The sequence below is a fragment of the Monodelphis domestica genome, chromosome X (assembly GCF_027887165.1).
Source record: "Monodelphis domestica isolate mMonDom1 chromosome X, mMonDom1.pri, whole genome shotgun sequence".
NCBI classification, from domain to species: Eukaryota; Metazoa; Chordata; class Mammalia; order Didelphimorphia; family Didelphidae; genus Monodelphis; species Monodelphis domestica.
The window spans coordinates 85,808,500-85,826,383 of record NC_077235.1 but is presented as its reverse complement, the minus strand read 5'-3'; the positions used below and the strand labels follow the sequence as shown (position 1 = coordinate 85,826,383).

At 49.0% G+C, this 17,884-nt stretch overlaps 1 protein-coding gene across 5 annotated transcripts in view; it reads right to left on the bottom strand.

Moving 5' to 3' along the window:
• Positions 1-2,046: 2,046 nt before the first annotated feature.
• Positions 2,047-17,884, bottom strand: part of SPRY3 (sprouty RTK signaling antagonist 3) — a 19,388-nt gene continuing 3,550 nt past the window's right edge. For 2 of the 5 annotated variants that reach the window (XM_056809562.1, XM_056809560.1), the window contains 2 exons: positions 14,527-14,623; positions 2,047-10,190 (listed from right to left, as the gene is read on the bottom strand). In XM_056809562.1, the coding sequence (XP_056665540.1) occupies positions 9,278-10,144 (867 nt within the window). In that variant the 5' untranslated portion in view covers positions 10,145-10,190; positions 14,527-14,623 and the 3' untranslated portion in view covers positions 2,047-9,277. Of the gene's footprint in view, positions 10,252-11,123; positions 14,501-14,526; positions 14,624-17,884 lie in introns of those variants that run through there. The other 3 variants (XM_056809563.1, XM_056809559.1, XM_056809561.1) reach the window with 3 other exon arrangements.

Below are 17,884 nucleotides of genomic sequence, written 5' to 3'. Positions count from 1 at the left end.
ACCTAGATTGCCATATTTATTGCCATATAATTGGGCAAAATAGTTCTTAATAATTACCTTAATTTCCTCTTCATTAGAGATGAGATCACCCTTTTCATTCATGACACTGTTAATTTGATTCTCTTCTTTCTTTTTCTTAATTAGATTAACCAATACTTTATCTATTTTGTTTTTTCAAAATACCAGTTAGTCTTATTTAGTAGTTCAATAGTTCTTTTACTTTCAATTTTATTATTTTCTCCTCTGATTTTTAAGATTTCCAATTTGGTCTTTATCTGAGGGTTTTTAATTTGTTCTTTTTTCTAGTTTTTTTAGTTGCATGCCCAATTTGTTATTCTCCTCTTTCTTTTTTTTTTTGTTAATATGGCCACTCAGGGATATAAAATTTCCCCTGAATACTGCTTTTGCAGCATCCCAAAATTTTTTATATGTCATTTCCTCATTGTCATTCCCTTCAATGAAATCATTAATTGTTTCTATGATTTGTTCTTTAACCAACCAGTTTTGATCAATCAGATTATTTAGTTTCCAATTAATTTTCTTCTTTAAATTTTAACCATATCACAGTCATAACCAAGGTTAGCCAAGTGTAAATGATACCTATAAGGCTGTCTTTCTATTCTTGTATTCAAATGACTGATTCATTTTATTTATCACTTCTCTCCTGTGCATTTACTCAAGTGGAGGTTTGGTTACTACCTTTCCTCTTGAAGATCATCTTCTCTGAATCACAGATATTGTTGTCTTTCACTCCCTACTCTCTGTGGCAGCTTTCAGGATTAAGGAATGTGGGAAATCTTGATCAGTGGTGCCAAACTCAGAAACAGGGCCACTAATCTATATAGGTTTCCTGCCCCCCCTTCATATTGACTCTGTCTTAAAATGTAATGTTATCCATGTTTTATTGGATTTTTGTTTATTTTTAAAAATATTTTTCCAATTCCATTCAATCTGGTTCAGGCCATCCTCAGGAGTGCTGAGGTGTCTGTGTGGATGTCAGGCAGTGTGTCTGATGCTTCCTTCATAAACCAGTTAAAAGTGTAAGAAAGAGAACCACAAACTCCTAACCCAACTGGCCCACTCTTCAAATCTATCTATTTCAAATCCAGCTCCTCTGGAGAAAGCAAATATCTATCTGAGTGTCAGGAGTATATACAATGAAGATGTCAGGCTATTTCCCAGAAAAAGCAGAGACAGCATTAGGCTGGATTTGAATTTTCTAATTTGTTTCTCCAGATGCCCACCTTTTCCTCCCATCCCTTTGTTTCATTACTACTAAACTGGAGCTTTATGATTTCATTTCCATTTTTAAGAGCTATTTCATGGTTGGGCCAGTCCACATTTTTTATTGGTTCCCCCCTCCCCTTTTCCCCCTCTAGCTACCTTTCCTAGTGTGGATGCTCCAAGTTCTGACACTATCTTTTTCCAGTGGCAGATAACCACAGGGCATATCCAGATTCATTGAAGTCACTAGAATTGGACTACAGTATGCAGGATATCCATTTTCATCCTTCCAGGGTCTTGGGTCATATGTCATGGTGTTCTTCATGCCAGGGGGCATGGATTGCTTAACTATATTGTTCCTTTAGATGAGAGGGACCTTAGAAATCACCTAACTCAACCTTCTGCCCATAAAAGAAACTCATGGGCAACTTCCCCACCTGGGGATGCTCCAGATCGTGTCTGGACATTTTAAGGGATGGAGAGCTCAGTATGTCACAAGGCAGCCTATTCTCCTTTTAGACAGCCCCGATCACGTCTAAGCTCTTCCGACTCTTCAATCTTTCTCCTCATGGGATCCAATTCTGACCTGGGGAGGGGCAATTTTCACACCCTTGTCTGTCTCAGCACCTGAACTATTTATTACTGGGGAGCTTCTTCAGGAGAGTAGAGATTTCCTAATGGTAGCCTGGGATACTGTGGCCTCTTAGCTCAGCTTCTGGGAAGAAATATCCTGCTGGAAGTAGGCCATCTGATACAGCTCATCCAAATCCACCTGAAGACTTCAAATGGTCATCCCCCTGCCACACATGAGAAGAGTACACATTGTGGTGGTATAGATATACATATAGTATGCATATGTATATTATGCATATATATATATATATAACTTTATTTGAATAGTTGTTGTTAGTGTCTTGTCACACCACCTATAGGATTATTTAGTTCAGACATGGTTTATTTTCAGCATTGCAAAGAGTTGCACAAAATGGTGCTTTGGAAAATAAAGGGTTTTTTCCTTTACAATGAATTTTGAAAATAAATGCACATGAATGGTAAAGAGCATTGATTGACAAAATGAGTGATAGACTACAAATACATACATATCATACCTTAAAACAAGACCGAGAATTGAATACCATTGGATACGTTTTTTAGAATGCCATTTGTAACCAAAGAAACAATGTCAACCTTCTGAATGTCTGAGGGGGTGGGGTAGGGGAGGGAGAGACCAGGCCATCAGAGGAAATCTAGAAGTCCTAAAAGGAAGAAGAATGAAATTGCAGAACACATTGTCTGGTTTTCCAAACATTTCTCAGTTCTCTATAGTTTAGGGACAACTTGAGGATCTGGGCAGTGCTGAATCCCATCCAGCTACGTGAATCCCAAAGATGATTTTCTTTCTAGTCAATGAGTGGGGCTTGTGTCTACGAATGAACATTCATTTTAGGCTCCATGGCCGGAGTCTCAACCTGGGGCAATGACTGCTCTTGGTTCAGGACCCATGGAGTCCTGGGAGAGTCAGACCAAGTTCCAAACTTCATCCTCTTTGAGTATCACTATAGCCAAATCCCCTCCAGAGTTCAATCTGTATGGACGGTTGGGGTTCATGCTGATCTTTAAAATGTCCAATGATATTCTAGGGAATGACCGGTTTTCTCTTATTGTTCAGATACTTGGGAGTCATATTTGAATGACTTTGAAATGAGCAGGCACTGGATTTGGAAAGTGAACCTATCTCTACCACTTACTTCCTGGATGAACCTTAAGAAATCATTTAACCTTTATGGGTCTCAGTTTCTTCATCGGTAACATGTCAGGGTATGAATGAGATGACCTTGAAGGTCTCTTCCATTTTTGTCATCCATGGACTTTACATGAACTGACTTCAAAACCCAGAAGATACTTCCTATTTCTTTACATTTTTCAAAGCACTTTTCCATTCCATCCACTATCTCAGTTGATCCTCATCTCCTAACAGCCCTGTGAGGAAGGACAAACATTAATGTCCTCAGTTTACAGATCAGATGAGGTCCAAAGATGTTAAATGATGTACTCATGGTCACATAGCCATTTGGGAGCAGAGCTGGGTCTGGAACTTAGGGCCTATGACTCCCAATCCAATTCTATTTCTCTAATAAAAGAAGTTGCTATACAGCAATCTCAGCATCAGCATAGGCTGTTTTTCTGACTGCTCTAGAGGGAATCTGTCCCCAAATGTAAACTTACTGGCCTCAAAAGGAATCAGAAAGGAACAAAAGTCTATGTGGAATGTTTGACCCATGGAAATTCTATGAGGATACCTTGCGTTGAGCTTCATTCTTCAGCTAGAGTAGATTTTAGGATTACTCATTATTCTCTATTCCTACCAAGGCCGACAAAAATGGGAACCTTGGTTTAAAATTTGCCCAGGGCCTCAATGGTCCCATTCATGTGACAACCCCTCTGGACAAAGAATGAAGAAAATCTGCCAATCATCTAAATAGTTGACATCCTTTGGACAATCCATCCAAATCATTGACATTTGGAGGCTTTACCAAGATTCTTTAACTTAATGCTGGCACGAAACTCAAGGGCCTCCTCAGGATTAAGTCACAAATACACCAAGTTCTTACTGGATGAAGGTAGGAATGGAAAGATGCCACAACCACGGGATGAAATGGGAAAATTCAAGGTAATCGACGAGTTGGTGGGTCCTCACAATGTCCAAATTGCATTGACTATTTGATCACTGGCTTGGCTCCACTGACCAGTTGTTTTGATTGCATGTGGACATAGCCTAAAAGCATGAGTGTATGCGTGTGTGTGTGTGTGTGCGTGCGTGCGTGCGTGTGTGTGTGTGTGTGTGTGTGTGTGTGTGTGCATGCAGACACACTTTTCTAAAAGCTAGCCAAAGTAAGAACTGTTTTTGTTTCCTCTGAAGAATGGTCTTTTCAGACTTGGTTAGTCCTTGGATTGCAAGAACAAATTCATTTTCATTTGTATGTTTAGCACCAGTTAATCAGAGTCACCAAATTCTTTCCTGCACAAAGCAGGAAAGAGAGTAGTACAGTGATAGCACAGTCTAGATTGAGAGGTGTTGTTATACAGTGCTGGGCACATAGGGGGTCTTGAGGAATCATTATTGATTGAAATTGTGGGAAATTAGGCAAGTCCTCCACCCACCCACCCACCCAGGACCTTCGAGGGACTTGGACTGCTAAAGGACCTTTCAATTCGGATTCTCATCCGAGGCCCTCCGTGGGTAGTCTGGACTCTCTACATCTGTTGGCCACTCTGCTCTACAATGAAAGGCATTGAATAAAGGAAAGCTTGGCATCGCACAAGCTCAAGGTATTGGGCATACTTGCAAACCAGTGCTTCACATTTTCCATTCTCCATACTACCTGCACCCAACTCCACCGACAAGTCTAAAGACAGCTTCCTGAGGGACTGAAGGGACAGCTCATACTGGATCTGCAGGCTTGAGCCCTCTCCCAGGCCTTGCAGGCTTTCTCTCTCCTTGTTTGGGCTCTGAACTCAGTCTAAGCTCAGCTGATGATGCTGCCATTCAGCTCTGCCAATGAGCGGCTGGGTCCCTATATTGGTCTGGACTCAGAACTTCAGCCTTCACCTAAGACCTTTCCTCAGGGACAGCCATGGCTTAGGGACAAAGGGATATCCTGTTGGAGCTAAGAAAAGGTTAGACATGAGTTAGGAGGAACAAAAACAAGAGGGTGCTGGGGCGCTCTGGGGGGGGATCGTGCTTGCTAAGCCCGGCAGCATCTGTACTGGAGTGCTTGACCAGATTAACTAGCCCCTGGGTCCATGATGGGGCACTCCTGAACCTTGGTGCCAGAAGCAGAAGCCTCACTCCTTCTCTGTCCTCACTGTTATCACTCCTTTCCCACTGGCCTACGGCATCCCAGATCACTGGAATGGGAGCGGGGCATTCTGACCTTCTACCGAGATGCCACCTTTCTATCCCAGGGTTCTGGAATCGAATCAAGTGCACCAAGTCATCCCAAGGAATACAGGAACCATCCTCGACACTGTGAAGATCTTCCCATGCCATGAAGACACATTGCCAATTGCAGATATGCTTTGGGAGGGGATGGGGGTGGCACTGGCTGCTAATGCTAACATCTCAGAAGAACGCTAGGAGAATCGTGGAAGATGGGCTGCAAGTTGGGACTCAGTTCCAGGTGAGCCAGTTGGTCTCTGCCCAAATGAGTTGAATACGTCCTCTTTTCCCTGGTGGTCTTGGGTGAGGAGGAATTCGAATTGGCAGAAGGGAGAGTTACTCACTTGGGTTTCTCATCATACCAGGGCTTGTCCTAAAGCTATGGTAGTGTGGGGAACCTGAGGAAAACCCTTAGCACAAACGACATGTACCATATCATGGGACTAACATGTAGAAAGCAAGTAGGTTAAGAGGTGAAAAACGGCCTAATTGCATATATGTGTACACACACAGAATATACATCGCTAGATATAGCTATATACAGAGATATAGGATGGAGGAGTACTGGTTGTTAAAGGGTGCTCTTTAGGCTATACATGACACAAAGTAGAAACATCAGGGAAACCAAGCTTCTCTGAAGGGCTTAGGGCTTTGTCGTCTATATTTTAAATACACATGTGTGTATACACATACACACGCATCTCTACATATATGTATATGGGTACATGTCTGTACATGATGGGAAGGATACACACAAGAATCCCCACTAAACCTATCTCAAGTGAACCTGATGCTGCCCAAGTTCAGTCAACTTGGAAGGAAGCAAAAGCTCTGCTTTAGGAGCAGAGTGGATTCTGGGAACCTCTCAGCTTCCTGGAGGCAGCTGGTGGGCCATTCCAAAGCCCACTGAGCGGAAAGCCCCTTGGGCAGCCATATGATAGAGGTGGGGGGACCCATTGCTGGTGACTGGGGGCAATCAGCCTTAATGGAGACTACAGGATAAGGACCCATGGATGTCAAAGGGGGCGAAGGGGAAAGGCTACTTACTGTCAGCACGGGATATGGGAGCAAGAAGCAGACACCCATAGAACAGCTTTAGCTTTAGGCACAATGCACTAGGGTCAGCAAATCTTGATATAGCTCAGCTCTAGGCACACTGGGGGGCCCAGAGAGCTGGTCACAGCCTTTAGTGGACAAGCAATCTGAAGCATGGTCAGGAGCAGAAGAAGTGGCTTACAAAGGGGGGGGGTGTTCCAAAGCAACAGAGAAGGTTCTAGATACTTGTTGGGGTTCATATCTGTACCAAGAAGGCAAACCTTTGCATATGGCACCATTCACAGTAATATCATGAATATTAGGAAAGCAATCATTCTAACCATCAGACCGTTAGGTTTCTATGTACAAAAATAGATCAAAGCAATTCTCCACAGAGAGGAGCGAGCCAGTTGGGCAGGGCTGCCGGGCAGTACATGCCAGTCTGTCTGGTGCAGGAGATTCGAGAGTGACCACTCTCGTGCCCTTGGGCCATCTCCCACCTTTGGCATTCATGCAGGATGCATGCATTTTCCCCTCCTCTTCTTCTTGGGGAACTCCCAGAATGCCCCTCCCAACCGAAACACATACCTGCTCGCCCACTTTGGAGCATGGGTGAGCAGGAAACGAGGCTGGAGCTCCTCTCTTTGAAGGGGGCAACCTCCACCTCCTTGGAATCCTTGGGTGAACTTCAGGCCCACCAGGAGGGGAGAGCTACTGCCACTCTGCATCGGAGAATTTCTCCTCAGAGCAGCCCTTGGGGAGCTTGTCCCTGCAGCTCTTCTGCAGTGTGTGACCTTGACCAATTGGAGAACAGAGAGGCAGTCTCTCTCTCTCTCTCTCTCACACACACACACACACACACAAGCAAGGAAGTTTAGCTTGGGTGCTCTGAGGTCAGTTTAGGAAAGAGGGAGGTACATACATGGTGGGTCACACACCTGGGGCCTTGGACTTCGGAATCTGCAACTTCATTTCCCTTAGAAATCGGGTCCAAGCTACCTGGTGCTTTGGCCAATGCCTCCACTGAGGCTGTGAGGGACAAGGAAGAGCAAAGTCAGTCTGAGGAACCATAGGAGAGATGACACGGTGACGTCTCCTTTTGGGTCTTTGTTTTCGGTCTTCCAGCAGGCCACTCTTGGTCAGTGAGAAGAGCAAGTAGTGATGCCAGTTCCTCCTAAGTCACTGTACCAGGGAGCTGCAACGCTGGCCCCATCAATAGGGCTGTCCACGAGTGAGCCTTAACCATCACAAATGGGGAAGTAGTGGGCTGACATCGGATGGTGACCACTGCTTCACTTCTCCCTGGTTCCTGAACAATAGCTAAGAAGGGGCTAGATTGTGGCCCTGCTAATGGGGGGCCAGGTGAGAAGATATCTGATGTGGTGCAGGGAAAGAGCACCAGTCTGGGAGAACGGAGACCCATGTCCTCATCCCAGTTGTATCACAATTGTCCCATTTGGCCTTGGGCACACTATGTCCCTTTTCTGGGACTCGGTTTCCTCATCTGTCAAATGGGTTGCAAGATCTTTCAAGTCCTTTCCAGCCCTAAGTTCTGTGATCTTATCATTCTATCCACAGAACTTGAATCATGCAGTCTGAGGGCTATTGATATCTAAGGAAGGGCTATATGTTCCGCCCTTTTATTGCCCAAGGCCATCCAGTTTGAGAGGAAAAGGATAAGACTCCAGCTGACTGAGCCTGGAGGACTTGATCCTAATCCCATATGCCTTGAGATGTGTGAGTGTGGTGGTGGAGTGCATAGACACACACACACACTCACACATCTTGGTTTCAGGCAGGCTTATTGGTTAATATATCACATAAATATTAATATATCACATGAATCCATTTTTGTAAGACTGGGAAATAGCACGGCAGGGGGAAGAAAGCAGAGGGGAGGTATTTGGGAAACCCCACTCCTGAAGGTGTTAGGGAAAGAGTCAGGTAGGGACAGAGGCATGGGGAAGAGGTGGGGGAGGGAGCAGTGAGGGGACCAGATGAGAAGGTGGGGGAGGAGGACGGGTGAGGGCATTGGGATGGCAGAGTTGATGTGGGACAGGGAAGGGGATGGAAAAGCCAATGAGAGAGAAGAGATGAGGGATCAGGGAGGGGATGAGGGATAAGGCAACTGAATGGGGATGAAGGATGGAGAAGGAAATGTGGCACGAGAAGGGGATGAGGGATGAGGATGAGGGAGAGTGAAGTGATAAAGGAAAAGTTAAGGGATGAGGGATGAAGGGATTAGGGAAATGGAAGAGATGAAGAATGAGGTGGGGACAAGGGAACAGAGGAGGTGAGAGAGGATATGGGATAAGGGAAGAAAGAATGGGGGGGTGAAAGAGCAGGAAAGGGATGAGAGAGAGTAGAAATGGGTGTGGAAGGATGAAGGATGAGAGAGGGTATGAGATGAGGGAAAGGGATGAGAGAGCAGAGAGGAGATGATGGAGGAGGAAGGGAGAAGGGAGAGGATGAGAGAGCAAGGAAGGGATGAAGGAGTAATCTGAGAACGATAGTGACAAGTAGATGACCAAGAGAAAGAAAAGGGGGGGGGGAGAAGAAAGAACAATTAGATTAGGTACTCCCTGGATGCTTGCTGTGTGGCCTCATGTCACTCTTTGAAAACCATCTCAGGAGAAAGCCCCCGAAGGCACTGGGGAAATGAATCTGGTGTGGAAGGAAACCATGTCGGGGAGCCTCCTGTTTGCCACACAGCACTGAGGAGGCCATGGGCAGATGGCCAGAAGCTGGCTCAATTTGTCTTCAATGTGCAAATCCCATGTCTTTGGATCATCTAATTTTTCATTTATTTTTTGCTTTGGGGCAGGAAAAGCTGAGAGGTAAGTGGAGGGGCGGGAAGGCTAAGGGAGGAGTGGGGGGGGGGTGCAGAGAGCCAATGAGGGAAGTACAAGCTGCCTAGGACTCAAGATGCACTTGGCCAGCCCCATGGCATGGCAGGATTGATGGGGGCGAGCCCTGGAGTCCTGGCTGGTTTGTTTCTCTGACCCCCCACCCTTCCTTCCTACAGAGTGAAGGGAAGGGGAGGGGGAGAGAAGGGGCTGGGGGGAGGCTGCAAGGCATTTACACGGGCTTCTCCATGGACCTGGGGAAGGCAGCCCCACTGGAAGAGGAGATCTTTCTGCAGACGGTGTTGGTGTGACTCTTGCATCGGCAGCCTGGCCTCCGGAGGCCATCGTAGCCTTGCTGGCACAACTTGAGGCATCCTCGGGCTGGAGGATACAAGCACAAGCAAGGCATGAACAGCGACAGGAGACTCATGGCTGCCCAGCGGGCACAGCAGGAACCAGGCCCACAGGAGCAGGGCTCGTCAGCACAGTTGTCTTCATCATCAGTGGAGCAATGGTAGAAAATGCCCTTCACACAGCAGAGGCATGTGCTGTAGTCGAGGAGGCTCTCCGGAGAACAGAGGCAACGCTGCTTGCAGAGCCAGCAGGAGGGCAGGGTGCGTGTGGCCGTGCAGCGGATGCACTTGCAACGACCACACTCTTCGCAGATGAAGAGGTGCCCACCAGTGTGGAGGGACAGCTTCTCGGCTGCACTTTTCTGAGACTCCTCCACCTTCAAAGCTCCTGCTTGAGGCTGGGTACAGATGAGGGAGTGATCTGAGGGGGATGGAGTGATGCTGGTCAGAAGCCTTTGGTCGGAGGTGATGGTGGTGTGGGAGATGGAACTGGCAAGGCTGGGTTGGCTCAGATGCTGTGGCAACAGCTGGAGCTGGTGGCACTGGCTGAGGCTTCGAGGCAAATCTGAGGGAATGGTGGACAGGGACCAATCGGACTTGTGAGCCTGCTGGGCGAGGGAAGAGCTGGAGAGGGTCTGGTGGCAGGAGATGGCAGGTCGCTCCACATATTCATTGCTGACGTGAATGGAGCAGAGTTGCTCGATGGGCAGCGTCTGAGGAAAATCATCTGTTATTGGGGCATCCATGTTGTCTTGGCTCTTGGATTCTTTGGAGTTGAGTGAGGGTGGCACTCTGGTGGTAAAGAGGAGGGAGGGCTTGCAGTTATGTAGGCATCAGGGCACATCTGAAAAGCCTTAGGGAGAAAAGGGGCGGGGGAGAAGAGAGAGAAACAGAGAGACAGAGGAGGAAGAAAAACAAGAAGAAGGGGAGGTAGAAGAAAGGAAGAGGAGAGTTAGGGGAGGGGGGAGGGAGAGGGAGAGGGAGAGAGAGGGGAGAGGGAGAGGGAGAGAGAGGGGAGAGGGAGAGAGAGAAAGAGAGAGAAAGAGAGAGAAAGAGAGAGAGGGAGAGAGAGAGAGACACAGAGAGAAACAGAGAGAGAGAGAGAGAGGGAGAGAGGAAGAAAGAAAGAGAGAGAGAGGGAGAGAGAGACAGAGAGAGAAAGAGAGAGAGGGAGAGAGAGACAGAGAGATAGAGAGACAGAGAGAGAGAGAGGGAGAGAAAGAGAGAGGGAGAAAGAGAGAGAGGGAGAGAGGGAGGGAGGGAGGGAGGGAGGATGAGAGGGAGAGAGAGGGAGGGAGGGAGGGGGAGAGAGAGAGAGAGAGAGAGAGAGGGAGAGAGAGAGAGAGAGAGAGAGAGAGAGAGAGAGAGAGAGAGAGAGAGAGAGAGAGAGAGAGAGAGAGAGAGAGAGAGAATGAGATCACATAGGCAAGACCATCACCGAAGAGTAAGAAGGGGCATGAGGCATGAGCAGGATCAGTTGCCTCTATACACCAAAGAATGAAAACTCAATAGAAGAAGAGGTAGGGAACTGTATTCATTAAGCCCCTTGTTTCCATCCTCTGCTTTTCCCCTTTGCCCAGTTCTGATCACTTCTCAACATGCTTTTCCCATCCATGTGTTGCCACTTTCCACTCCATCTCCATCTTCCTGCCTAGGCCTTCCCACTGAGATGCGAGCTTTCACAACCCCAACCACGGCACCCATCGAGAATTGCAAGGTGGTCACCTAGTTCATCTACTCCTTGGCACAAGGCCCTCCTCTCTCAGCAGGTGGTCCTCCAGCCTCTGCTTCCAAATTCTCACTACAAAAGAAGTTAGATTGTTCTACCCTTAATTGTTAGGAAATCCCTCCTTGTATTGGGAATGCATCCACCTCTCTGCAAACTTTACCCCATTGCTCCTTGGGCCAAAGAGAACCAGTCTTCCTTTTCATAACTGTCCTTCAAATACTTGAACGTGGCTTTGGGGTCTCCCTGAGTCTTCTCTTCTCCTTAGTTCTTTCAGTGAATCTTTATATGGTTTGGCCCCTGGTCTCCCCCTCCCCCAGGAGGTTGTTCAACCTCAGACAACTTGGCAATCTCCTTCCTGAAATGTGGGACCCAGAAGTGAACCCCATATTCTAGGCCAGCCTCATCAGGAGGAAGGACAGCAGACAGTCTGCTTTTGGTCATGCTGCTGGCTCCTATTGTGTTTAGAGTCTTCCTACCCCCCCAGGTCTTTCCTAAAGGAACTGTTGTCTAGTCCCAAATGGTCCATTCTGTGCTTTAGTCAGTTCATTTCTTAGAACTCAGTTACGGGATTTTCCTTTATCCCATTTGACTTGTATCTTGGTAGGCTCCACCAAGTGGTCTAGACTAGTGGGGCCTTTTGGAATCTGTCCTTCAGTCGATGGGTTTGTTCACCCTCCTAGCCTGGTTTCCCCATTTAATTTGATATGTGTGCCAGCTATGCCTTCCCCAAGTCACTGGCAAAAAAGGAAGAGAGGCAGAGGCAAAGGCAGGCTCCTAGGGTCTGAAATCCCAGTTAGCATTGGCCCATTAATTAGCACTCCTTGGGGCTGACCCTGCCCGAGTCCCATCTCTCTCTCAATCTGGTCCATGAGGACAACCTCAGAGACTTTCTCAAGTACCTTGCTGAAGCCTAGGTGGCCCACTGACGTTTCCCTGATGTACCCATTCGGATGGAATGGGCAGGGACATCATTCTGGCATGGGCTGTCTCTGAAACAAGCCCTCGATCTGGAAATGCTCACGAGTCACCCCTAAAAGAACGTTTGAGGGTTTGCCAGGAATGGAATGAAATCAAGCTCGTCCTGGACTACTTTGTCCAGTCCTTTGGTCAGTTTTCCCTCCTCTGCCTGGCAAGGGGGTGACACTGCTTGTTGGCTGATGTATGCTGCCTTCTGACCCTGCACTGGAACCCTAGTTAGGAGAACTGGTTGGCAATTCATGCCAAAGAGAGCCTCCACGGCCAGGGGAAGTGGCCGAGGCCCCTGCCATGCCATGCCATGAGGATTCTTTAGTCAAGGCTGGGATTGCAGACACCAGAGGAGGAGCCCGAAGCTGAAGGAATTGGAGAAGAACCTCCCCCCTGGGATTTGCTGCTAGCTGTGGAGGCTGGAGCATTTGTCAGAAGAAGACAGGCTCTGTCTGGAACAAGAGGTGATCTCTGGCCTGAGGAGACTTTGGAGGAGTTTCTATTAAGAATCCTTATCATGCCGAGCCACACTTCCCCAGCACTCCCAAGGGCCCGCAGGTAGGATTCTTCCCATTCTAGAGATAAGGAAACTGAGACTCACCCAACTCTAGGACTTCAACCCAGCTCTTTGTCTTTCCAGTGGATGAAGGCCTCATGCTCCCCAAACCCCTTGCCTGCCTCTCAGACCATTCTGCCCCACCAGACCTTGATGAGATCAAGACCGGTGCTGTAGGGAAATGCCAAGAGCCAGAGGAGCAGAGACAAGGCTAGGTGGTGTGGGCACTGGGAGCCAGGCGATCTGGGCCTCTGGGCAAGTCTCCCTAGATCTCATCTCAGCATCTGCCTCCTGGAGAGGAAAGGAGAACACTAACCCCTGCAGGAGCTACTGCACAGGACTCAGACTCAAGTGTTCTCTGTGTGTGGAATCAGAAGGGGGCAGCAAACGGATCTCAGAACCCCGGAGACCTCCAAATAGGAGCAGGGAGAGGGCAGGGACATTCGGGAGGTATGAGCTTAGAACAAGGAAGAACTCAGTGCACAAGAGTCACATCTCCTTCCAATGTTCAAGAAAGGAGAAACTGAGGCCCAGAGACACAGGTGATAAAGGACAGTGCCAGGTCCCTCCCTATGCAGGGCTATGGCCTCCAAAAAGCCCCTGCTTCTCCTCCAATGCCAGGGTGCTTCGCAGCTGTCTCAGCCTCTAAATGGGTGCCCATGGAGCCAGATGCTGCCCTCCAGTTGGGGTTCTCCCCACTGGGTACAGGCCCACTATGAGTAAATGTGTCCACGCATTGGTTGGGTGGCCAGACAATCTCTAGGCAGAAGAAAGGTGAGTGTGCCTTCTCTCAGGCCCTGGCCCATCCAATATGGAGGCCGCCCATCCTCACTGGAAACCAGCATAGAAAATGTTCAGGAAGCAAAGGACCATGCAAAGCCTGCTGGCTGTCAGCATGGAGGAGATGGATGACCGGCAGTTCAGAGGACTGGGGGAGCCAGTTTTGTTCTCCCAGAGGGCCCACCCCAGAAAGGCCGGCACACGCTGGGCAGCCCCCTGCCCTCTGAGCCTTGGCAGCTGAGGGGAAGCCAAGCAAGCTCACATAGAAATGCAAGAGCCAGTCACGGGGCACTAGGCCCCAGAAAACAGGAGCAGGGCTAAAAGCATGTAGAGAAGCCATCAGATTTCAGGGCAGCTCAAAATAGAACAATTAGTCATACAAACTGGATGGTGTGGATGGCTTGAATGAATAATAGACCTGAATGGGTGCGAAAGGGGATGGTTTCATTCAATGAACATGGCACAGGAACAAATGGAGCCGGGCAATGGCAGGAAAATGACCAGACACAGAGAAATGAGAGCAAGAGAGTGACAGTGAAAGAGAGAGACAGACAGAGACAGAGAGAGCAAGTGAGAGAGAGAGTGAGCAAGTGAGACAGTGAAAAAGAGCAAGAGAGAGAGTGTGTGAGAAAGAGAGTGACAGAGAGAGCAAGAGAGCAAGAGAGAGAGCAAGAGAGCAAGCAAGAGCCAGAGAACAGGAGAAAGAGCAGGAGAGAGTGAGTGAGAGAGTGCATGAGAGTGAGAGAGCAACAGGAGAGAGAAAGAGCGGGAGAGAGTGAGGGCTGGGGAGGGAAAGGAGGTGGCTCAAGGTCTCAGCCCCTCAGGGCTCAGTGGGGCCAATTTATTTAGCCAGTGGCTCAGGTGGCCCCACCAATATATACACACAAATCATTTGGCCTGAAATGTTTGCCCAAGGGTTAATCAGTGAAACTACTTGGGTGGGGGCTGGGGGAGGGAACAGAGAGGGGGAAGGGAGATAGCAGGAGAGACTTTCAGTGCACCCAGAAGCCAATCTGGCTGAATTTTTCACTTGGTTGTTTTGGCCTCATGGAAGACCAGGACTCAACAGACACTGGTCCACACCTGAGCCTCAGTACCTTGAGCCGGGTCCTGAATACAGGCAGGTCTTTGGCCTCTCCCTCCCTGGGCTCCAGCTTCCTCCTTTCTACAAAGAGGGAGTTGAAATTGGGGCTCCTGAGGAGAGATGAGGAAACAGAATGACTGCCACGTGGAGGGCCACGGGTGCAGAATGGTGTGCAAGTTGTCAGATGTAGTTGCTCTGGTGGCTGGATTTCCTCAGTCATCCTGGCTTATGATGACAGGGCTCTTGGAGGAAGAGGTGTATATTGGGAAATGCCTATGATACTATGGAAATGAAGAGCATTGATAAAATTTTAAAAGGGAAACGAAGGGATTGGAGAGAGGGGGGTGGGAAGCTAGGGGGCACCAGTGCACAGAGCACTGGAGCTAGAGTCTGGGGGCCCCTAGTTCCAACTGGGTCTTAGACACTGACTAACTGCATGACCTTGGCCAGATCACTGCCTCAGTTTCTCCATCATCTGTCAAACAGGGATAATAATAGCACCTACCTTCCAGGGCTGCATGAGGATCAAATGAGATAACTTAGCATGGGGAAGCTCAGTGGGTTGAGTCAGGCTTACAAATGGGAGGGTCCTGGGTTCAAATGTGACCTCAAATACTTCCTAGCTGTGTGACCCTGGGCAAGTCAGCTCAGCAATACTTGGTTCTAAGATAGAAGGTAAGGGTTGGGAAAAAACAACAACTTAGCACAGTGCCTAGCACTAAAAATGCTAATTATTATTATTATTATTATGTATAAGAGAAAGAGGCCCAGGTTTGGAATCAAAGGATGTGGATTTCCTAATCTGAGTTCTGCTGTGTGAGTTTGGGCAAGTCTTTTCACTTCCTCAGGTAAAATGAGAGTGGATGAGATGACTTCTAATAGGACTTTCTTGGTGGTCCCTCTAGCTCTGCTGCAATCTGCTTTTTGGGTAAGAGGCACTCCCAAATCCAAGAGATGGTTGGCTGGGCGGTGATCTGGGATCCACTGACTCGTCACTGCTTAAAGTAGTCATTAGGTCCAAGTAACTGGCATCTGGACCTGGCCACCTGAATCTACAAGGCCACCAGGATTCACTAAGGGGCACTGTTGAATGTCCTCTGGGTAAGGAAGAATGACCCTATTGTCTCCAATGGATGAGGAATTCAGAACCATTACTATCCCTCTCCCACACAGTGCTGGAGAAGTACAACTCTCCAGGAAGGTCCCTTGGAGACTGCAAGTGGGAAGAGAAAATGGGCATGGGAAGTCAAGAAAGAATTCGAGGTGTGGGAATGGGGGGCCTGAGGCACAGCGAGACAAAATAATGAGGGCCTCTCGGCTGGTTTGGATCCCAAGAACAGGGGTTACAGAGTCCTAGGTGCCAAGACCACAGAGCTGGAAGGGACCTCGGACAGCAGCTAGTGCAACCCTTTTCATTATTTTCTGGAGAAGAAAACTGAGGCCCAGAGAGGGCAAAGTACTTGCCCAAGGTCACCCAGGACAGAGCTGGCTCTTGATTTTGGACTCTCCGAGTAGTAAAGAAAAGAAACATGGGTGATGGACAGAGGCCAAACCGTTTCCCAGGGGTGGGGGGGGGGTGGGAGGTGGGGAAGGAGAGGGAGGAGGGGATGTTGTCCTCTGCTTTGGGCATGGTTCTGCAGAGGGCTGTGGGTCCAAGATAGCCCAGGAATCACCAGGGTCCTTTTGGCTTGGCCAAAGCCTTTGGTCAGCAGGAGCTCTTGGGTCCTGGATGGAGGAACATCAGTCCAGAGAGGCTTCAAGGAGACCTGGTAAGATTAGGGTGCCGAACAGAACAGAGCACTACCCTGAATGAATGAGAGCAAACTGTTTGCCACCCCAGGCTGCTGGATCCAAGCTGAGGAAGAGGAGGGAGGAACTGAAACATCCAGGGGGAAAGGGAAAGGGTAAAGGAGCCCAGAAATGAACAGGGAGGAAGGCCTCCCAAGGCCTGTCTTCTCATCCAGACACAGCCCCCCCCCCCCCCCAGCGAGCCCTCATTAGGAAAGCTTCACTGAAGGCAGAGCAGCGCAGCCTGCCTGCCTCCCTGCCTGCCTGCTTCCCTCCCTCCCTCCCTCCCTCCCTCCCTCCCTCCCTTGCTCCCTCCCTCCCTCCCTGGCTCCTGGGCAGTTTCCTTCCCTCCTCGAGGAGGGGCATTTTACAAGGCACACACTCTCTTAAAAGGTGGCCTAGGAGATTGCAAATTCTTGACTGCAGGGTGGAGAGATCGTGTTATTTCAGACGGATGCATAGTGCCTGTGCAGCCATGAATGATGCATTGTAAGCCCACTCCCACTGGCATCCCTCTGCTCAGGTACTCCCAACTTCCTGAACGCTTTCCCTCCAGTCCTGGAATTTGCTCTCTCTGCCCCATGTGAATTTTGTTTTCCAGATCGCTCGGAGGGGACAGGGAGAGGCAAAGTCCATCGAGGGGGTTGGGGCCCTTCCTCATGACAAAATACTCTCAGCCCCCATTGCTTAACTCCATAGAAAGTTCCAGAACGTGTCCGTCCACCAGCACCGCCACCCAGGGTGGACGTGGACCGTCTTGCTCTCAGGGCAGAATTCCCAGCTGATCCGATGGGAGGAGATGCTGCTTTCCAAAGAAAATTGGAGAAGGCCAGTGGAGGAAAGAAAGGTTGACTGACCTCTCTCCCCCAGCCCCATCTGGTCACCTGGCAGCCCTACCTCGTCTTTCCCCCCATGGCATAGGAGCTGAGTCCAAAAGGACTTCCAGCAAGCAGTGGGATCTCTCGGTGGTCCCAAATGGGCTCTTAGTTCTTTGCTTTAGTCCTCGCCATCTACTAATTCCTCATCAGACCAATTATCCAGCATCTGGCAAATGGCCACTTGTCCCCCCTTGGACATGACTAAGCTACTCTAACCTCCGAAGCAGCAGCAGCAGCTCCTTGGGTTTGGGATGCTGAAGCCCAAGGGTCAGCTCAGTGCTCTGCAAGGGTGTGACCTCTGGCAGCAATTCCTCTCACTGCTCTGGCCCTCAGTTTCCTCCTCGAAGACCCCTTCTGGCTTTGAATGCCCCCATTCTTTCCCAGACCACAGGGACCCCATCTCAACTCTAGCATCTCACTGCAGGTAACCAGAGGCTGCTTCATCCCTCTCTCCTCTCACTGCTACCCAACCTGAAGATCTCAAGTGCTCAGACCTAATTAATCCAACCACTTTGCACACACCAGAACCTGCTGAGAAACTCATCTCTCCTTTCCCAGGGCCCTGTGGATTTCCTTTTGTACCCCCAAGCTGCTCTGATGAGATCTGAGAGATGTGGCTTCTGGAGCCAACCTCCTAGCAACAGGATGGGGGATGAGGAGTGAGGGATGAGGGATGAGGGATGTGAGGGGATGGACCAGTAAGCA